Consider the following 23,129-nt stretch of genomic DNA (forward strand, 5'->3'; position numbering starts at 1 on the left):
GTTGTAAATAGTCCAAATTAAACTGTTATACCGTTGAAACTAGGGCATATTTTGTGGACATCCTGTAATAACTATGATAGATTTAGTTCAGCAGTAGTGAAAACACGCCTTTTAGCAATTTTAACTGTTCTGAAAATACAGTTTTTAAACTTAAATCCGAAATCAGAAGTATTTTTAGGCCTTCAGCGATTTCCTAAATGCGTCGTAAAATAGACCCCACTCGGAATATCTCGAGCAGTATTCAAATCGTGTTGTTTTTTTTTTTTTTTCTTTCCTGAAGCTATGTGTAGCAGACGTGCGTCTGGAACGTGGACCAAGTTCCTGCGGCGGAATCAAAAGTTGTTGCTGGAGGTGGCTTTTGGCCTGGGGGGGGGGGGGGGGGGAATACAAAGTAAATTCATTTGAGCCCGTTAAGGTCCCCCGCCTGTTGTGCGGGGAGAACTATCGGACTTAACGGCCTCTCGAATAACCTAAATCAACATGTTATCGGGCTCCTGAACTCTTGGGTCACGGTCCGGTTCCAGATACGGTGGCCAGCCGTTAAGCACAATCAGCACCGCCGCGCGGATTCCAGCATTCGCGCTGATTCCAGCACCGAGTTGAACCGAACCGAACCGAACTGAGCTGAGCTAAAGCCAGTCCTTGCGGGGGGGGGGGGGGGAGGAAGTAAAGTCTGTTTACGGACGATAATTTTACGTGATAACGTCCGTTATAAACAGTTGACGAAACAGTTCACGTGTAGGTTGTGTTTGCTGCCGCTGTCTCTCTTCTACTCGGACGCGCATCGGCCGATGGAGTGGAAGAGAGATAGATGCGTGCCTCTCTATCGCTTGTTCCGCGCTCTCGCTTGCACGCTCTCGGCTCAGGCGGAACGTGACAATGGGTCGTGCTTTTTTTTTCGTGCGTGCAGCCGGCGTTCATCGATTTACAAGACGTTATCACGTCAAAAAAATTATTATTTTAGCGGTAAACGTGTGATTTTACAAAAATATATATATCCCTTAATCTTTTGGTGTCGATATTTCTCTTGTAGATATTAAATTAACACCAAAAGCAATTAATTGCCGTTCCTCTATTAAATTTATTCTATGTCACGAAACGTGAATCACGCATTCTTTGTCTATGTCACTTCTGCCCGAACATCCCCCCGTCAAGTTGCCGCCCCTTGACTGGCATATCTAACTGACCATTGGTTGAAAATTCTAACACAAAAAAATCGACTGTTCCTGCGAACAGTAGAACTATTTCGTATTATGTTTAGCTTTGTTTGTGTGTAAAAATATTATATTATCTTTTTATCAGTCGCACCTGTATTTTCGTACCATGTGCGTCTCTGCCTGAGGACGGGAGCAGATAACAGTTCCCGAAACGTCGCTTGTTTCTGTTTAAGAAAACGGTTGTGTTTGTTTCGTCTTTTCGTTTGTTTTTTTTCGTTTAGTCTTGTTTTGTCTCGTTTTGACTGTTGTGCTGAATTTTTTTGGTTCAATATTTTTGTGCTGTCATCATTTGTGGTTTTTTTTTTTTTTTTTTCGTTCTCTTCTGTTTTTTTGGAAAACTATTGTGTTTGTTTTCGTATTTTCGTTTTGTTGTGTTGTGTTTTTGTCACGTTTCAACTGTTGTGCTGAATTTTTTGGGTTCGGTATTTTTGTGCTGTCATCATTTGTGGGTTTTTTTTTTTTTTCGTTCTGTTAGTCCATTTTTCTTTGTTTTTCCTTTGTTTTTTGACCATACTCCTGTTGTGGAGTATTGTGTGGTGTTTATATCCTGACAACAGCAATTTTTTGCTTAATTTGTGTTTTTTTGTAGTTTTCTTCTACAGACATACATGTGCTTAGCAATGACGTATGTCCAAAAGCCTATATCAAGTAAAGATTTTTTTTTTTCCTTTGAGAAATATGTCTGGGAAAAAGTCCTGAAATTGGTTTGTAGACCTCCTGGAATGGACCGTCGTGGCGATAGGACTGGCCAGGGGCCGCAGATCTGAAGGGTTCACAAGGCAGCCCGCGGCAAATTGGCGTTGATTTGGGAGGGGGGGGGGGCTGCCGCTAGAATTTTTTCGCGTGGTTTTTGTTTTAACCGACACAAGTAATCTCTGGATACGGTGCTTGTAATGTTGTACACTGCCCACACATGTTGGAATACATGCGTGCGGTAAGTAGTAAACATTGTAAGTATACGGAAAGTTTTAGACAGTTTGCTTTTATCAAACCTTGTGTTTCGCAGTCGCGGCTTTGAAAGCGCTAGCTGGCCCTCGGAAGTGAGGAGCTTCATAATTAATTCCGGGGGGGGGGGTGGAGCTGCGCGTCCCCCTCTCTCCCCACCCCCCCTCCCCCATCCGCCTATTCACCGTAGCTACGCCCGTGTATTACCGAATACCAAAAGCAGAAAGTGTATCTTCACCCGATGCGTTTCGGACGGGGGCGGCGTGCAGTGCAGGCAGACTTGACAGTCTCGTCCCCGAAGTGAGTGGGCCCCGCGCACACGAGAGATGGAGAGAGATATGCGGAGAGATACGCTTGTTTAAATTTAGGGGCGTGCCGACTATAAATACCTCGAGAGAGCGGGGCGCGAGGCTCGACGAACGAGTCTGCGGCCGAGGCGTGGCCGGCTAAGAATACCGGGGGGTGGGTCTCCGCGCGAGACTTCACGTCCCCGTCAGTGCTGGCTCGTCTGCCGTGCGCGAGCGAGCGAGGGAGAGGGAGAGGGAGGGAGGGAGGGACCGCGCTCGTCCGCCACCCGGGTGTCTCCGCGAGGGACCCCGGCCCCCACATGGAGGGCAACGGAGCGGCGCCGCCGTCGTCCAACCCCATCAAGAGCGTGTTCAACGGAGTGCAGTCTCAGGCGTCGAGGTAACTGCGTGTCCGGGTGTGGTTTCGCGTGTGAACAGGTGGTCCGTCTGTTGCCGTTGACGTCAACCTCTTGGGTTGTTGCCGCGTCCTTGGTGACGTTTCGTTCGGCATTGCAGTCGCCGTCATCAGGGAGCAGTCACCCACTGAAATTGTTCCTGTGCATTAATATTGTTGTGGATGCGTGTTCACGCGGTTTAGGGACATGTTTTTTTGTTTCGAAAACCGACACGCCCAGTGATTAAACATGGGCCAGGGGAGAATTTTTTGAGAACCATATTTGTATGATGTTTTTTTTTTTTTTTTTTTTTTTTCCACATTTATTGGATTTTTTTGTTGGCCCAGAACCTTCTAAACTTGATTGTTCCTTTGCATATCAGCGGTCGCATTCTGATAAAAAAAAAAAATTTGTTTCGTGGTATCATTCAGTACTGTTTGTTGTTATTCTTTTCTAGGATGCGGCTGTTGGTTGCTTTACTGCTAAAGTATTTGCAGAACGTTGTATCATATCTTTAAAAATCAGTTCGAATGTATTGTGAACGTCGTCAATAATGAAGAAAGAAATTTTAATTCTTAAGAAACATGACTGTGGTAGCAGTAAGGTATAGTTTTTTATCCAGTGTGTGTTCAGATGTATCGAGAGTGTCCCAGGTCCTGTGGTCTTCCTTCCAGAAGGAAAAACTGTTACTCGGTGAGAAATTACAGACACGCACCATAGCGAAGCATTTGCCTGCGACTGACTAGTGCTCTGTGGCAAACTATTGCTCTACAGTGGCGTTACGTTGTAGTCTCGCGAGGTCTCTTACTGCTGTCGCAACGTGCTTTGAGATACATAATTGAAACTGCTCTTCGCATGCTGTCACAGTGTACAGAGGCCGTTTTAAAGTGTCTGGAAAATCCCTCCTCCTTACAACCTTTATATTCTCTTGATACTGTAAGAAAAAAAATGTGAGATGGTTAAGCAAAACCAATAATTTCCCCAGAATATATTAAATTTTAATACAAATGAAGTCTTTGAAATTCTTTTTAAGTTACTCTCTGAAAATTGTTTAATTAAACTCCACAGTTATATTTCAAAGAACTATCTCAGTATTTCTATAGTTTTGGCAGCATTATAATTAAAACTAAACTTAGAAAATTTGTTATAGAGTAATTTGAAAACTATATATTCAGTTAAAATCCTTTGCAGTAAATGTTGAGTAAAATGTTCTTTAATTACTTTGACTATAAATTAGTTGAATATGGGTATTTATTTTAAACATGTTAAAATTAGAATAACAATAAAAAGTATAATAAAATTATTTTTTTATATTATTTAGAAACCAACTGGAAAAAAAACATATGCTAAACATACAGCAGCAATAAACTTACTGTGGAAAACTGTATGTTTAGCATATTCTGTTTCTGCAGTTAATTTGTAAATTAATTTCAAAAAATCTTAGTTTTATAATATTTTTGATTATTATTATTTTTAACATGTCTTGTAAATATCTATATTCAACAACTTTGTAGTAAACATTCAAACACAAGTGAAGCACAACTTTAAATTTATTTCACAGTCCAAAAAAAATACAGTTTACATTCCTACACAATATTGTCTTGTCTGTTTTGCAACTTAATTTTCATAAAACTTTCTTAATCACTTATTTAATCACAATCACTAGTATAAATTTTTTTAAAGCATAAGATATTAAATTATAGGCCTAATTACAGTGTTAATTGCATATTTAATGTTTCCTTGTGATCCTTGATTCTATTGAAAAGTGAGGAATTTTTAATGATTTTTTTTCTTTGTCATTGTAGGTTGTGGATGAATAAAAACATTGTATGGAAAGTGTACATATTTTTTTTATATAGTTCTTTCTTGTGGAATACAAATAATTTTATTTCTACTGTATTACTTTTAATTGTTCATGTATTGGTTTCGGGTTTTTATTGTATTAGACATAGTTACATGGAGTGTATTTTAAAATGATAATATAGCAGTTTTTTATTTTTTTGTGTTTTTTTGTTGTTGCAGATGGTTTCGGCACATTTCGGAGGCTGCTGAAGCGTACAAAACACGAGATGGGAAGAACAGACGATCAGAAGCTACAGTCACCGCACCAACCCCAGATAATGAATTATCTGACAGTAATCTTCAAGATAAAACCAAAGAGTATGTTGAGATGATTAACCTCGATTTGTTTTTTATTAATTCATTTGGTTATGAAATGTTGGTATTACCAAAATGTTATCTCCTTCAAAACTCAAAACAATTAACGTAAATTTATCTTTATTAAATGATATGCTTACCTGCTGTTATTTAGAATTCTTTGAGAGAGTGCACTTAATGTATTTCATTATTTATTTTTGTTTATTATTTATTTTATTTGTGAGCATTATTCTTTACAACATTTCTGTGTTGCCTGTGATTTCCCCCCCCCCCCCCCCCTCGGTTTGTTGGAAGTGATCATTTCATCAAAAGATATCATTTTAATTTTTTCAACATACTATTTTTTGTTTACTTTTTTTAAAAAAAAAACAAATTCAATATTTAGTTAAATAAAAGTAAAAATTTTATAATATAATAAAAATTTGTTTTATTAAGTACTTTATTTATTCAGTAATTTACGTAGTTAAACTAATATAGTAATGATTTTATATAGTGTTTGGTAAAGTTCTCAAAATTCAGTATGCAAATTACAACTGTATCACAAATTTTGTTGACAAAATTAGTTTTTGTGACTATTGAAACATGACCTGGGCATCGAATGCTGGACAGTGTGTGCGTAACTGGGATGTAGGCAGAATTGTCGTGTTTGTTTGGAATATCCATGTATATTTACAAAATGACGCCCAACATTGCCGCTCAAAAAGCTATCCTGATTGTATGTTTGAATTTGTGTGCGTAGGGGAGTTGTTTGCAGACGTGTAATTATTAATGTGCCCGCCTAGCCAGAGGTACGTTTGTGTTAGGCCCAATATACGATGACGCATAAAGGGAGATGAATTACGTAAATGGCAGTGAATCTCGTGGAACGGGATATCTACAATGGTACGTCTTCGAACACGGACACATACGGATTTGCTCTCAATGATGCCCAGCTTTTTAGTTTACGTGACTTCATGCGACCAATAGGAGTCAAGTATTTGGCTGCGGTGATAGCAGCGTTTGTGTTCTAAATGTGTTAAGAATTGTTTAAAATTATGGAGTATCTTGTTTTCTGTTGTCATGTATATTTATTATGTATGTAAATTCTGAGCATGTTAAGATCTAGAAGCTCAGTTTTATTTAAAATTAAATTAATATATTCTTACTGTAAAAATTAATCTCATTAGTTGCCATTTGTTACATTTCCGTGCATTGTGGAAGCACCAGACGTGATGGTGAAATATTCCGCGAGATCTGTCTTCTTTTACGTGATCTGTCTTCAATTACGTGTTATTGTAGAAAGGGCGTTAGTGAGACAGGGTGGTTTTTCGTGCACTGTATCGTCTCTAAGCGCAAGGCTGTGGACTGGTGCGTAGTTTTCTCGTCGTGCATGCGGCGACTTTTACATTAGAGCGGTGACCATAGCATTATATGGCAGAAAAATTAAGAAAAAGATGTAATGCAAGTCCCTTGAATGCTTTCAAGAATATTATCTTTGAAAGATTTGTGCGATGGGAGTGCATGACTTGATGTAGGCTTTCGGACACATGCCATTGCTAAGCACATGTATGTCCGTAGAAGAAAACTACAAAAAAACACAAATTAAGCAAAAAAAAATTGCTGTTGTCAGTCGCTGTTGCTGTTGTGTGTTTTCGTCATTTGTGTTTTTTTGTAGTTTTCTACTACAGACATAACACGTGCTTAGCAATGGCGTATGTCTGAAAGCCTACATCAAGGCTTTCAAGAATCTTTACTAAGTATTTTTAAATGCCATGAAAATTATTTCTGAGGGGGAAAAAAAAATACGTGGTTCAGCCATTTTCACTCTTCTAAAAACACAGTTTAGATACAAAATACTACGGAAACAGATATGCCCTCGGTGTGTTCTGAATGGTTTTCGTAAACGAACGCACGCTGATGTCCCGAGCAGTGTGCTAGTGTGTGTGTTTTTTCTGGAGCTCTGCACAGTGGCCTGGGTAGGCGGGAGTGCCCGTATGTGATCACGAACTGGGGACTGAGGGTCCCGGACGGGGCGCGGCGTGTGAAGAAAGATAGGAATTAAATATAACAGAATGTATAAAAACAAGCACGTAACTAAAAAAAAATGGGTTAGTTTGCGAAAGAAGGTCGGAGGGTTAACAACTAATCAGGCTTTTCTACGCAGTCTGGGATGTAAAGTAAGGAAGTATGGAGTCGGAAATCCTCAATCTTAACGAGGAAACTCCAGTGTTTCAGGGGCACTACGCAACCCGCGTTAACCTCATTAGATTCAATGCTATTTTCATTTTGCTTATAACTAATTAACTAATATAGATTTCGAAATGATGTTTGCTTGATATGTAAGACAACGATGCTCTTAACAAAGCCCCTTTCTTCAAAAAAGTGTATAAATTATGGTTCAAACCTAGACAATACACTTATGCATATTAGTAAAGATTAGTATAAAACCATAATTTATGCATGTTTTTAAAGAAAGGGGCTTTGATAAGAGCATCGTTGTCTTACATATCAAGCAAGCATCATTTCGAAATCTATATTAGTTAATTAGTTATTAGCAAAATTAAAATAGCATTGAATCTTATGAGGTTAACGCGGGTTGCGTAGTGCCCCTGAAACACTGGAGTGGCCTCTTAATGAGGGAGTTGGCTTTGATGACTCGGTCACACAGTCGGAAGTACAGGGCTACTCTCCTTGTGTTGCAGGTCGGAGGAGCCGGGCGCGGAGGCGGGCAAGGAGCCCGGGGACCGGCCGCCGGCCGCCGCTGGGGTCAGCAGCAGCACCAGCACCACCACCCTCGACACGGAGCCCTCCGCGTCGCCCGGCGACGGGGCGCCGCCCCCTCCCGCGTCCCCTGACCCCGGCCCCCAGGCTGGGGACGAGGCGGCGCCCCGCAAGCTCGCAGGTACCGCCACCCTTCCCCCGTCGCCCCCGCCTGTGTTGCTAGGGACACCTGTTTTTCCCGAATACATTTCGTGTCAAGGTATTTCACAAAACACTGTAGCTTTTCTCCTGTGGTTACTGGCTGAGGTCGGTGAAAGGTGTCGTCCCGCTCTTGACGGGGCCAATGAGAATGTGGTCACCGTACTGCTGCACCCTCACAATTTGTCATGACTCTTAGAAAAAGCTACAGTGTTTTGTGAAATAACCTCGACATGAAATGAAATCGCGAAATACAGGTGTCCCTATGTATCGCTGGTGCTTCCGGCGCGTTGTCGCGGACTGACGTGCAGTCTTCTCGCCGTGCATGGGTAGAGACCGGAAAAATTTGCGGGTTCAATGACCTCCAGGATAGACTCCACTATCCTCTACACACTCGGGCAAATGCCAACTGTTCATTGGCTGTTGACTTGTGAGCCGTGTCGACTGGGCCGCCTGCGATTCGACACTTCTACGAGTGAGGGACTCCAGATTAACCGGGAACCAATGGCAGAAGCAGCTCTAAGGTATAATCATTTGAATTGTAGCATGTCACAAAATGAATCCGCAAATTTTTCAGGTCTCTATGAATGGGTCAACTATGACATTACAGTGCTAGCCGTACCATCTCATGGCAGAGAAATGAATATGTAATGCAGTTGCTCCCTTGAGTGCTTTCAAGTATCTCTACCAGGTGTTTCATGCCAAAAAAATTATTGTGATAATCACGTTTCAGCCCTTTTCATTCCTCTTGAAACGCAAATTGAAAACAAAATAAGGAAACTACTACTCATCCGCCCTCAGATTGTTTTTAAACTTTTTTTCGTAAACAGGCACCACTCGGATATCTTGAGCTGTTTTTTTAATCCGCTTGTTTTCTTCTGAAGTTGGCGCGCATACCTTATGTGTGCCCGGGTAAGTGGGGGCTGTACTGTTCACATCTTGTTCATTTCTCTTGTCTTGGATATTTTACTCTTGAGTTATTGTAAAAACCAACATTATGACAAAGAGAACAACTTTATTTTCTCATTGCAAACTTATATATATATATATATTTTTTTTTTTTTTTTTTTTTTTTGTGGGTGTAAATAACGTCCAGTTATTTTCATTTCATAATGCAAGTGAAATATATTTGCTGGCTGGTAAATATTTGCACATTTTAGCAATTTATTCATAAAGTATTGCTGCGTTGACATACCTTGCTGCTATTTATCGGACTAGATTAGTTTTATGCATTTCAATTTTGAATTTAAGTTTGGTGTTGTGTGGTTTATTAATATAACCAAGATTCTTTTTTTTTTTTTCTCATTTTTTGTGACCTAGTAGATTTTGTAAAATACATTGTTTGTTTATAGCTCTTTATTAAAAATTTTCAAATCTGCCGTGGGTAATTTAAAGCTGTGAAGTGATCTGTTTATTGTTCCATCTTGTCTCTATCAAATTATTTTTGTTATAATGTTATTTTGAAATCTACGACATACTGTATTAACTTTTTCAGCTTCTTTTTTTTTTACATCAATCCTGATTTTTTTTAATTTTCATTTTCTCAGTATTTTCTGGATTTATGTGTGTAATCAGACCACTTCAATGATGCTTTAGCAGTAGTATATAATTTGCTTCAGTGGTAGTAATTGATTTATGTACTTGTAAATAGTATTAATTTATAATTTTATATCCTTTACCTTAACATGTTATAGAATTAACAATAACCAACATAATTTTGCATTGTAATCATTTTTCAGCATGCTTGTACATCAAGAAGTTTGGGGAGTAGTTTAGTTAATTAAATTATAATCTATGTGTATGTCTTGCTTATTATATCTTATTTAATGATCATAACTATCAATCACCTTAGTGTGTTTGTTCCCATTGATTTAACTTTTTTTCTGGAGTAATAGCGGTGTAATTCCCTAGTATAATTGTTTAAAGGGTGGGAAAATAATTGTTTAGTATCTCTTTTAGGAAATTAAATTTTACATTTAAGTACTAAATTTACACCAAAATTCATGCGAGTTTATGACATGCGTGAGACACAAATCATTTTATTGTGAAAACAAAATCTTGCTTAAAGATAAATAACATCGGGACTCGCTGTCTGTATTTTGATGTAGCCATATATTAATTTTTGTTGTATTGTAATTTAATGAAACTCAAGAAAATGTACTTGCAAACTTAATGACTTAAGTTATACTTGAATTTTTGTAAACAGCTGAAATAGACCCACAGTACATCCGCTGTGCCAAACGGATCAGTCGAAAGCTACAATGATACGTATTTAATAAGAGTTGTAACAAGCTTCCGTGTGGCAAGAAAATGCTGAGGGAAGTCAGATTGTGGGCAGGGCAGGGCAGCGCCCTGGCTGTCAAGGTCAGCCAACTCCTGAATCTGCCTGAGAAGTTCCGAACGTGAGCGGCTCGGATCAGTTCAGGATTGCAAAATTGTGTCGGACCATAGAATGGTGAATTAAAGAACGGGGACTGCATTTTCCAAATATGCTCACTGACCAAGTATAGGGAGGTTGAAAGGTTGCAAATTAAAAAATTAAAGTAAAAAAGGTTTTGTCAGTTTACCGATGGTACCGACGGAGTTGGGAGTCCATACACTGGTAGTGATAACTGTGTTCCTGTTATTGCATGTAGTTCCCACCACTAAAGTCTGCGACTGTTGGTGGGCATGTGACAAATTACAAATAAATAATAATTTTAAAAAATGTCCATTCCCATAGGCATCCCGGGACCCCCCCTTGGGATTCATAAGCCTCTGGCTCGTAACTTGCGAAACGAGAATGATGAACGTAATCCCGCGGGCCCCCGCCGGGAATCCTACAGTCCCCTCCCTGATCGTAAGTGTGTTGGTTTCACCTGAAACTTAAAGGGGGGTGGTGCTTTTTGCCAGGTGACGGCCTGTTGTCCCCGTCTCTGCGGCGGCGCATCGAGCCCAGCCGCATAGTGACGGAGGAGAGCCCGCTCATAGAGCCCACCGAGGTGGTGGTGTGCCAGCGGCCGGTGCTCACGGCCGAGCCCGTCCTCACCCCCATAGGTAACCCCCCCCCCCCCCACGCGCCGCCGACTGCGGTCCACTCGCGCCTTTGAATATATATACTGTACAGAAGTCGCCAGCCCATGTTAAAATTTCCAATACGGTTTTGAGGTAGTTGGTTAATACACCGCCGCAATTGCCACCATCTCTAGGGCATCATCGACTCGTGGTGGTCCCTAGCGGACAAGTGTCGGAACTCTTCGAACACCCCTTCCCCCTGCCGTTGAACGACCTTGAGCTGCAGTGAAATGATGGATTGGGAGGTTGCGGGGGAATGACAGCGGGCGACAGTGCTGCGCTCTAACGTGCAAAAAACAACCCGAGACGATGCAGGGCGTTACGGCAGCGCCCTGCAGGCGGTGAAGTTCCCGAGCTGCTCATCGTGCGCTCCTGAAAAAACTTAGAGTAAATCCTATCCACTCGCGACTTCTATACAGTATATATGTTCAAAGCTGGCGCCGTAGGCTCTGCGACCGCACGTATCGTCACCGGTCAGCTCCCTTCTCCCCGAGCGTGTGTGTTCTAACGCAGGGGTGCAACAACAGGAAGGGGGGGGAAGGGTATTTTGACCCCCCCCCCCCCCCCCCCCCCATCCCACCTCTCTGAAACCTTGAAGTGGGGGCAAACGGGGGCAAAGAAAGTGTGCTGTGTAATCAATTTTTTAGATAATGAAACTGTTTAAATAGCACCATTTTCCACCTTGAAATACAAAATTTTCCCGGGGGAGAACACCCCCCCCCCCCCCCCCCCCCCCCCGCTTCAATAGAGGATATCGATGATTATTCTTTATGAATAGGTATCTTGCCCCCCCCCCCCCCCAACTTTGGAAATTTGGTTGTTGCGCCCCTGTTCTAATGTAACTATGTAAATGCAAATGAAGCAGTTTGAGGTCATCGGTTCATGCACAAAAAAAAATTTTAAATTACAAAAGTCTAGGAACTACTTGTATTGATTTGCTGGCAACATAAATAAGCCTATTCCAGATTACAAACACGTTCTATCATCCTCAAGTGTCCTGCAATATATATATATATTTTTTTTTTTCAAACTTGTCAATTTAAAAAGTGTTGAGTTATGCCTGAGTGGACTGTAGGGGCTAACATCTAACATGCTTCACCCCTCTACCCCGCATTGAACAGTGCATTCCAGCTGATCTCAATAGTATTGTGATTGGTGGCTTGATCCATGGAAGGGGGAGGGAGGGTGTGGTTGGACTGCCCCCCCCCCTCCCCCCCCATTTCCCCCTTCAGCCATTTTCAAGATTTATGGTGAGGAAGAAAGTTGATTATTAACAGTGTACAGATATTCAATGTTGGTGGCAGGTATGTATTAATGTAGGCTACACTACTGTCGTACATGGCCTCCCGATCTTAACAAATATCTGGATCCACCTTAACAAAATTACCACATTAAACATAAACTTAGCCTTTCTAAGATAAGAGTTTTACATTTTAATACACCTTTTGACTGAAATGTGGCACTAAACGAGAATTATAAGTGTGTTTCTTGATAGGGTTTTATGTGTTACTGTTTTGCTCGGATGCTCAGGCAACAAGACCTCCGAGATAAAAGTTTTGTCCAAACGTGTTAGTCATGTTGTGGTCGGATGCATGACTGTAACATGAGCACGACTTGCTATCTATCTTGGCCACCGAGGACCTTAAGGCCAGATTTATAAACTAAGGACTTAAGGCCAGGTTTATAAACTACACAAGTCGCGTGACGTTACCAACCCTATAACTTAAAATTGTAAAATAGTAGAAAACAAATTTCTACCCCAAGCTTTTATGTTAAGTCATATTTATCATTAAAACAATTTTCGTTGTCTGTGTGCAAAAGTTTAACTAGTGTAAACATGATGTACATAATAAAAAGAGAATCATTACCTGTGCACATCTGCTTCTTTAAAATTTTTGGGAACATGTCGCTTCAATTATGGCCATCATAAACGCAAGCAAAACACAAGCAGTTGAAAGTTGACTGATCCTTCCATTGCATTTTTTTGAATTGTGTAATTTCTAAACAGGTATAGGATTATTTCATTATTGAGCATTTTGCATTTTGTGCTCCTTGAATATTTTGTAAACCCGGCCTAATTCATTAGTTAGTGTTAAGATAAGCTGGAATGCCTTATATGCAATAAGTTCAGGGCAGGAAGAATAATGAGCGCTAAGTCACTGTGTGTGTAGAGCCAAGATTTTATGGTGTTATTAAACACACAAATTTTGCCATTAACAACAGTGTTATTTTGTTTTTATAGTCATTAAAAATTAAAATGCACATTTGATCAACTGCTTGAACAATTCTTAAATTGCGTGGTTTAAGTTAATTTCTGGTGCCTAAATATGTTTTAACTATGGTTTTACTTTTTGCATCTCTTATTATTTCAATATTATCAATATAAAACAAGAAATCATAAAAAAAAATGTTTAGTCTGTATGGTATCAACTATATAGACTGCATTTATTTAATTTACTTTGAAAAAAAATCATTCATAGAAACTAAATAACTTCCTTTACATAGTAGGCTAAATAATAATTTAGAATTTAAAATTAAATTCTAAACTCAAGATTTATGAACTTAAATTCAATATTTTAATACATACTGTGAATTTCACTGCATTTTGTGTTTTGCCTTGCAGTCTGGTTTTATGCTGTATATTGCCTTCCATTTCTGTGTTATTTTGGTTTTATTGTAATTCACCGTATAATCTTGCCCCTACTTATATAGAATGTAATAAAGGTGTGAACAAAAACATGTGGTGCCTAGGTAACTTGGTAGGCTGTATTGAGCCCTGTATTACGTAGCTTCTAAACCCATCATGACCTAGGGTTTTCTGAAAGTATTGTTTTGGATTATTTTTAATGAATATTAAAAATGTATTGGAAGCTTAGTGATAACAGAATATGTATTTAATTTAACTTGGGGTTTACAGCTAAATATGGGAAGCATAATTAACTGCTTGCTTTGGTTTTATTTTGTACATATAATTTGGTGACAGTTTACAGTAGAGTCCTACTGATCTGTACTAATTAGGGCAGGGACCTCTTTGGAATTACGATATATTTATTACCACATGCCGTAATGTAACAGCGTGTAGTTAAAATACATCACTACAAAAAGTTAATAATTGGGCCAGGACATTAAAAATAAATTTTGAAATTCACAAGAACAAATTTTCATCCTTAAGGGGCCCGCCTCATCAGGGGTGTATGTGTGTTAGTGAGGCGGGATGATAAGTGCGACGCTCAATGGTATTTCTAGCGCGGTATCGCCTCTGAGCGCAAGGCTCTGAATTGACGCGTAGTCTTCTCGTCGTCACAGGATAACTGTGAAATTTTAGCGGTGACCGCAACATTATATGGCCAATGAAAGATAAAGGTGTAATGCAAGTCCCTTAAGTGCTTTTAATAATCTGTACTGGTTGTTTGACGCCTAAAAATTACTCTGAAAACATCCGTTTTAGCCATTTTAACTCTTCTAGAAATACAGTTTAAAAACATGATCCAAAATTAAAAGTACTTTTCGGGCCTCAGCGAACTCGTTAAATGCTTTTCGTAAACATACCCCACTCGGATATCTTGAGTAGTTTTGAAATCGCGTTGTTTTTCCTGAAGCTCCGCGCACCGTCTGTGTGACCGGGTAGGCGGAGCCATTAACACGTTTGGATTAGCTGGATTTTCAGATAACTGGGTTCAAATTTAACGGGACTTGACTGTGCAATACGCTCAAAATTTAATGTAGTGTGTGTAGGTTTGCAGGAAGAGCGTGGAATGGTCAGGGTTGAGTCGTGCGTGGTTGTCGCGATCAGAGAAACTCCGGCGGAAGGACGAGGAGATCCGGCTGGCCCTGGAGGAGAAGCAGCAGCTCGTGGCGGAGATCCTGCACGTGCCCCGGGAGGAGTTCGACACCATCGCGGACCTCGCGGGGGAGCCGTCCTTGGACAAGGACGCCTCGGAGCTGGTGCTGGCCGCGGTGAACCAAGGTGCGTTCCTCCCGCCCGCCCGTCTCGTCACCGCAACGCCGAGATACCACAACGCCAAACGTACAATAACGCCGAATGCCAAATTGACTAGAACGCCGACAGCTAGAAAACTGCTGTGTACCACAACGCCGAATTACCACTACGCTGAAATACAGTAACGCCGAAAACCATAACGCCGAATGCCAAATTGACTAGAACGCAGACAGCTAGAAAACTGCTGTGTACCACAACGCCGAATTACCACTACGCCGAAATACAGTAACGCCGAAAAATGTGTGCTAACCTTACCTAACCTAACCTTTGTGGCATTCCTTCAATGATATATTTCAGCGTTAATGTATTTCGGCGTTGTGGTACACAGCAGTTTTCTAGCTGTCGGCGTTTTGTCAATTTGGCATTCGGCGTTATTGTACATTAGGCGTTGTGGTGCGTCCCCGTCACCATCAATGACTCATCTGTGTATATAAATAAAGTAGATCTTTGTTCGTTCATAATCTTAAATCTCTGAAAGTTCTTCACCAATTGCTCTGAAATTTTTGACGCGACGTTGCATTCGAATACGCTCGTGTTTTTACGTACCTATGTCACACCTGTGACATGTTAAAAGATAGATATGTTAATACTAGCTTTTTAATATTTTCATTGCTACAGAGTTACTACAGAGGGATATGTAGACATAGGTATATCGAGAAGAGAGAGAAATTTAGAGGGATATACAGATAAACATAAGTATATATGTGAAGTAAAAAGCAACTTCAATCAAAGATATGACTGTACATGGTGAAGCACTTTCTTGTTCAAACTGAACAGTGATTACCATTGAATGCTGCTCTAGATGTAAATTCCAGACTAAATATTTTACTTTCGTATTTGGTTTGCAATGTTACTATTCTATGGCAGACACCGGCCACTTCAAAATGGTGTATTTTCCTGTGTTGTGAAACATGAATGGCCAAATAAAAAAGCTTTAACGTTTATGGACAGTGAAATTATATATAATTAACAGTACTTAAAAAAAACTATGATAATGTAATGGTACGTGATTTTATTATGCTCGTTTCACATGTCAAATATCTATCGAGTTGTATTAAAAACATTGTAGAGTCTCTTGTCCTGTCGAGTACAATAAACTTGACTGTCGAGTTGAGCTTTACCTACTTGCTTGACTTTGCCCAAAATTTTCTCTCTGCCTATCTCTAATAAACATGTTTTTTTTGTACTGTATGTAATTGTGATTTTAACATAGCATGCGCTGAAGAAACTTGAGCACTATAATTTGAAGGTAGATTTTTTAATTTGCTTCAGTTGCATGACAAATAAAGACTATTGCTAATCACAGTTAGCTACCCTGAAAGTTAATAAGGTTCGAGAAAATGTTGATAGAAAATGATTTTTTTACATGTGAATTGGGGCGAAGGAGATGTGCACATTGTGTCTATTGGGGAGTTTGAATACAGTAAAACCTTTTTGTTGCGACCCCATTTATTGCGACCACCTCTGTATTACAACCCGATTTCGAGGAACCGTGAAAAATTGCCGAAAATCCGAAGAAAATCGGACAGAAAATAAGTTTCTTGTGGTGAGTAGTGTGTTACTGCGTTTCTCTTGCCGAGTGCTGTACTGCCGTAGGCAGCGCTTATCTAAAAATAGATACCACTTCCTGTCGACCGCTGTCAGCGCTTGACAACCCCCATTTCACGTCCCTTTGCCAGCAGGGTGCAGATAAAGGTTTTTGTGGCAACGTGTTTACGTTTAGCTTTTTGCGAGTGTCTAGTGTGGTACGCAGTTAAGGCAAAGAAAGCTACCTTCTGGATTTCTCTTGGTTTTGAAATGAACTGAAAATTTCGGAAAACATCTATTACGACCCCCCTTCTATAACGACCCCCTTTCTATAACGACCCTATTCCTGGGAACCGTGAGGGGTCGTTTCAGAGAGGTTTGACTGTAGTTGGCAGGTATGTACGAGGGCTGTTTTTTTTTTCAACCTCCGAAAGGCTATATAAAAAAAGGAAATTTACGTAACATAGTAATTCTACCACCAAAAGTACAGTAGGGTCTTACTTATTTTAATACATAAAAGCCAAAACTATCGAGGCATTTGTCATATCGTAACACAAGCTTATCTATACATGTTTCGAAGAAGTTAGCCGCCAGTGAATAGAGATAACAGGACAAGTGCCTTGATCTCCCGCTCCCTCACGACACCGCTGTGAGGCGGGTGGACTAATCGCGCGGCGCACTGGCTCCCGCGTCAAGAATTATCGCAAGAATATGAATAATGAGGCACAATACTCCGCACAATTAGTCCACCCGCCTCACAGTGGTGTCGTGAGGGAGCGGGAGATCAAGGCACTTGTCCTGTTATCTCTATTCACTGGCGGCTAACTTCTTCAAAACATGCATAGATAAGCTTGTGTTATGATATGACAAATGCCTCGATAGTTTTGGCTTTTATGTATTAAAATAAGTAAGACCCTACTGTACTTTTGGTGGTAGAATTACTATGTTACGTACATTTACTTTTTTTATATAGCCTTTCGGTGGTTGGAAAAAAACAGCCCTCATATTTTTTTTTTAACTTGGTTCAGTCGGTTCTGAAAATGTTTGTTTACGTTGCGTGTGTGTGTGCATGTGCGTGTGTGTAGCCAACCAGCTGAGCGCGCTGCTGAACGAGGTCCTGCAAGTCACAGAGGAGGAAGCCGTCTCAGCGGCGTCCGAGGCGCGGAGCAACCGGGCGAGCAGGATGCCGGCGGTCCCCGCGAACAAGCTCCAGGACATCTCCAGCGCGCTGAACAAGCAGCTCACCCACTTGCTGGTGCGTCCGCCGCCCCTCGAATTACAATAGCCCGTCCGTCCGTCCTCCGTCCTGTCAATCACGTGACCTGCACCCGATAAGGTGGACTGGAAAAACGTCACCCACTCGTCCGTCTAAAGCTTGGTAACTTTGTACATACTTTTGACGGGTGAACGGATGAAACTACAACCTCCTAATGTCTTCCAGGTGTTTGCACATAAAAATATTATATTAAAATGTGTTAAAGTTTGTTTAATATTGTTTAAAGCTGATTCCAAAAATCATTTCTTAGCTTAGGATACAGTCTCTCTCGCACGTGACCGAGTTTCTGTACTACCCTAGCTGACCATTGCAGGGCAAAGACCGTTTGAACATTGCTTGAGGAACCTAGAAAAAGAGTCAAAAGCCAAAAAATAATTTAACTAAAAAAAAATCTTTATCTCTTAGTACAGCTTCTTCACTCTTTACAAAGCCCAGGCAACTCCGAGGACTAGTCATGCATAAATACATTGAGAGAGAAAGGTTAAGTTGTTAAGTACGTTAAGTACGAGGGCTATTTGTGAAGTAGCTCTGTTTGGTCATCAATAAAAACTTGTGAGAAAAAGGTTTTTATTGACTTTTTTTAGTTTACTACATATCTACTTCACATTTTCACAATGGTGCCATTCTGTTCCAAACACTGTTTGTAATGCTGCACCAGATTCTGCATAGAAGTTTGCCGCCTGGGAATAGAATGAGGCGCCTTGGCTTTAGGCATCACTGACTGAATATACAATGCGTGTAGCGTACATACAGACGTTTAGAAAGCATCTCCGGAAAACATTGAAGCAATCTCCTTGCTCGAGACTTAAAATTATGGCTTTTTTTTTTTTTTTTTTTTTTTTTTTTTTTTTTTTTTTTGTTACGAAAAAGGCTTAATTTTGGTTGATTTAATGAAACGTGCGTTCAACAATTTACAGCAAAAATTACAAAAATTACTTCTGTCAACTAGTTAAAGAATCTGGTGCATTTTTTTGTGAAAAGTGCTTGGAACCAGTGGCGTAGCCAGGATTTGTGTATGGGGGGTGTTAAACATGCCCTCCCCCCCCCCCCTTCCCCCCCTCCGAATTAAAGCGGGGGGTCCGGATGTCCTCCCCCGGGAAAAATTGGATTTTAAGGTGTAAAATGGTGGTATTTTAGCAGTTTTCGGTACTTAAATTTAAATATTGAAATGGTAAAAATTTTATTAATTTTAATATGAAATTTCTATGATGAATAAGAAATTAATTAAAGATTTGGTGCTAAGGGGTGGGGTTTAAACCCCTAACCCCCCCCCCCCCCCCACCCCTAGCTACACCCCTGCATGGTACTGAATGGTGATTATGTGAAAATGTGAAGTAGCAAACTAAAACTCTTGATAAAAAGGGTTAATTTTTAATGACCGAACGGGTGCTATCTTCAGAGTAGCCGTGGTATTAGAAGGTTGAGGAAACGGGTGACGAGGTGTTGGCGTGACGGGTGACGGATGCGGTGACGCAGAAGCTGGTGAGGGACCGCGACGAGGAGCGGGAGCGGCTGCGGCGGGAGCTGCAGAGGTCCCGGGAGCAGCTGCACGTCATGCACGAGAGCCACCGACGCAGCCAGCTGGCGGCCGCCCCCAGCCCCGCGGGGTCGCGTCCCAGCAGCTACCTCTCGCAGGCCGGCTCCTGCGACCCGCCCGGCGACGGAGAGGACGACACCGGTGAGTCCCTACCACCGCCCCTGTCTCCATACACGCACCTTGCAGAGTGGGTCATCACCCCTATCTCCAGACATGCACCTTGCAGAGTGGGTCATCACCCCTATCTCCAGACATGCACCTTGCAGAGTGAGTCTTCGGCCCTATCTCCAGACACGCACCTTGCAGAGCGGGTCATCACCCCTATCTCCAGACATGCACCTTGCAGAGTGGGTCATCGCCCTTATCTCCAGACACGCACCTTGCAGAGCGGGTCATCGCCCCTATCTCCAGACACGCACCTTGCAGAGCGGGTCATCACCCCTATCTCCAGACATGCACCTTGCAGAGTGGGTCATCGCCCTTATCTCCAGACACGCACCTTGCAGAGCGGGTCATCGCCCCTATCTCCAGACACGCACCTTGCAGAGCGGGTCATCGCCCCTATCTCCAGACACGCACCTTGCAGAGCGGGTCATCGCCCCTATCTCCAGACACACACCTTGCAGAGCGGGTCATCGCCCCTATCTCCAGACACGCACCTTGCAGAGCGGGTCATCGCCCCTATCTCCAGACACGCACCTTGCAGAGCGGGTCACCGCCCCTATCTCCAGACACGCACCTTGCAGAGCGGGTCACCGAGTAAACCTGCACGATCGTTATACGTATACATAGTTACAAATCACGTTCTTGTTACCGTTTTTTTTACGTTGAATAAAATGGTTTTATTGCATCACTCATTAATTTAAATTATTTAGCTTGCTTTCGCAAAATCTACTTTTTAAATAAACGTGCTTTCCATGAATAGGTTTTTGTTTTTATGGATTACTTTACTTTTTTTTTTTTGCGTAATAGTATTCTCCGTTCACTCTTACCTGAGTTCTGGAATAAACAAGCCTCTTGAAAACAAACATTTTCATTGGCTGCCGGCCGCCGCGCACTTTGTTCGTGTGCAAGAAATAGTCCCTTGGTTACATACCATTTGAAAGTATTTTTACACTGCCTTTTTTATAATATTTGTTGTTATATAGCATTATAGCGTTTCACCATTAATATCCAATACAGTTTAATGTGTCAGCACGTATTTACTTACAATTATGTTAGCAGACGCCGTGTGTACAATGTACAGTTGATGCCCGGCGCAACAGTTGTATTTCGGATTTGCGCGCGCACGGTTTGTTATGGCCGGTCAAGGTTTTGTAAAGCACATAACGGAAAGCCTTGGAAAAGTGCATAGAAAACTATTGTGTTGAATGTTTTTAAAACATTTTCAGACAGATATCCGGATTGTCGTGTGAACAATGTCGCGAGTTTAACTGCGGAATTTACGAGTGTTTCGAAGAGCAGTGTGCCTCGTGCAAGAAAAGAATTACAGGACACTGGGACATTAACCAACTCCCGGGAATAAAAGGAAACTTGAGTATCCTGTTATCAAAAATTTGTGATGATTTTGTGAAGACGGCTATTAGGCGTAAAGTGCATAGTTTTTTCTTCGCAAATGAACCACCTACACTGAACAAAGTGCTACGGTGCTTCCTGTTATATTACTTCTCCGTTATTTTATTAGCATTGACTGTACTGAAGTTTGTGTGTTGCAACTAGTGCTTGGAGCGCAAGATGAATTCAGCCTATCACTTGCTGACGCGGCGCAGTGATACGACGGTGTTCGTTTATTTCAAAACTCAGCTAAGAGTGAACCCACGGTCTCAGCCCTAATTATAAACTTGATTTTAGAATAAAATGTGCGATGCTTACGTGATAAAAACGGTAATTTTTTTTTTTTCCTTTTGTGGCACTTCCTTATGCTGTGATATTTTTATTAATATTTTTATCCTTGAACGTCAAACATGCTAAATAAGGTGGCAATTGAGAGAGTTTTCTCTACAGCAGGCAACATAGTTACCAGCCGCAGAGAATTGTTGTTACCGCACCATGTCGATGAACTCACCTTTCTCCATGAAAATTTGAAATGATTTGCGAAGTGATTTATGTTAGTGCTGTAGACATATAATTTTTAATTTTTTATTTTTTTTTTTAATTTTTGAGAATCTGGTTGTGCTTCTTCAAAATAGTCTCACTTTAATTTTAATTACTTGATTTAAACTGTGAATTATGTGACAAGTTTTTCAAAGGTGGTATGTTAAAAATTTTTCATGATCTATGTTATTTTAATAAATATTCCCAAATTTGATTCGAAAAAAATTCGAAACTCGTGAATTTTTTTGAAATTCGATTCAAAAAAAATTCGAACTGAAAAATCACAATTCGCAGATGTCTAGTCATCGCCCCTGTCTCCAGATACGCACCTTGCAGAGTAGGTCATCGCCCCTATCTTCAGACACGCACCTTGTAGAGTAGGTTCAGGGAAGTCATTGCCCCTATCTTCAGATAAACATCTTGTAGAGTAGGTTCAGGGAAGTCATCGTCCCTATCTTCAGATACGCACCTTGTAGAGTAGGTTCAGGGAAGTCATTAATCTCTCGATAAAAAAAAAGTAACAAATTGTCTAAAATATTACCAAACTCCCCAAAACATTGCAATTTTCAATTTTTAGAAAACATGTAAAAGCAAAGTCAAGTAAGTCATCAAAGTTCTTCAAAAACATTGCAATGTTAGCAGAAATGTTAACATTTTGTACCTGGTAGTGGTAGTCAATTTTTCTTGATATTGACATTTAATGAATGGGATGAAAACGATTGCTGGGTTGAAAGAGTAAACCTTGTAGTACGTGTGCAGTGTGATTACTGGAAATATACAATTGACATCTATTAACAATACGATACTTAACCAACCAAATTTGTAAAGCTCTCTTAGAATGGAAAAGGCAGGGCCGCTGAGAGAATTTGTGGGCCCCTGGGCAGCTGGGGTAGTAGGCCCCCTTCCTTTTTTTTTGCATACCACTACTACGTAGGCCTATACCATAAATATATATGGTATCGTAAAATTGCATCCTTCATTTGAACATACATAACGATTTCCTAGCTACGCAAAAAAAAAAAGAGAGAGCATTTGCATGTATTATCTCAGTGCACTTTTACATTGTTAATCCCATCAAAATACAAATAATAATTAATTTTGATGTATATACAGTAGAACCCTGTTATAATGAATCTGAAGGGAGTAGTTTATATGTTCACTATAGAGGGGAAACTTTATATCTGGGAAAACTTTTATATTGGCAATACATACTCAAAAGCATTATCTTAACTACACATAGGCCTAAGCCAAGAAAAAAACGAATGAAAATACTCAAAGCAACAGTTTTATGAGCAAATGCAGATATTTTTAATACACTACACCTGTACAAACTTTCTATTAATGGTTCTTCGACATCGGCGTATTTTCCTTTTTTCAGGCGTTTAATACTCTGTGACGTATTCGCAGCTTGAGAAAGAAGATTGTTCAGCTTGTTTAATTTTGTATTTAATGTGGATGTTGCAATTCCCAGTTCCTTTGATATTAACACGTGCGGGACAGTGGGGTTGGAGTCTACCTTTTTAATAATGTCCAGTTTATCTCGCACAGATAATGCCTTACGTTTTTCACCCTTTTTTATGTACGTATTTCTTATTGAAGCACATTTGCAGCTTAATAACACAAAATTATTTTTACCGTCAAAAGTAAATAAACGAAAAATAACGAATCTGGCGCATCAAAGATCACTACGTATCATTTAGTATCGCAGTTGCTAAAGCTGGAACGAAAATTTCTTACTTTCT

General features: G+C 40.6%; 1 protein-coding gene across 3 annotated transcripts in view; it reads left to right on the plus strand.

The window, feature by feature from the left end:
- Nucleotides 1-23,129, plus strand: part of LOC134539148 (rho guanine nucleotide exchange factor 11-like) — a 517,952-nt gene that overhangs the window by 481,545 nt on the left and 13,278 nt on the right. For all 3 annotated transcript variants that reach the window (XM_063380904.1, XM_063380905.1, XM_063380906.1), the window contains 6 exons: nt 4,867-5,004; nt 7,683-7,882; nt 10,792-10,935; nt 14,747-14,920; nt 17,566-17,735; nt 19,233-19,434. In XM_063380904.1, the coding sequence (XP_063236974.1) occupies nt 4,867-5,004; nt 7,683-7,882; nt 10,792-10,935; nt 14,747-14,920; nt 17,566-17,735; nt 19,233-19,434 (1,028 nt within the window). The remainder of the gene's footprint in view (nt 1-4,866; nt 5,005-7,682; nt 7,883-10,791; nt 10,936-14,746; nt 14,921-17,565; nt 17,736-19,232; nt 19,435-23,129) is intronic.

This window comes from Bacillus rossius, chromosome 14 (assembly GCF_032445375.1).
Source record: "Bacillus rossius redtenbacheri isolate Brsri chromosome 14, Brsri_v3, whole genome shotgun sequence".
Taxonomy (NCBI): Eukaryota; Metazoa; Arthropoda; class Insecta; order Phasmatodea; family Bacillidae; genus Bacillus; species Bacillus rossius.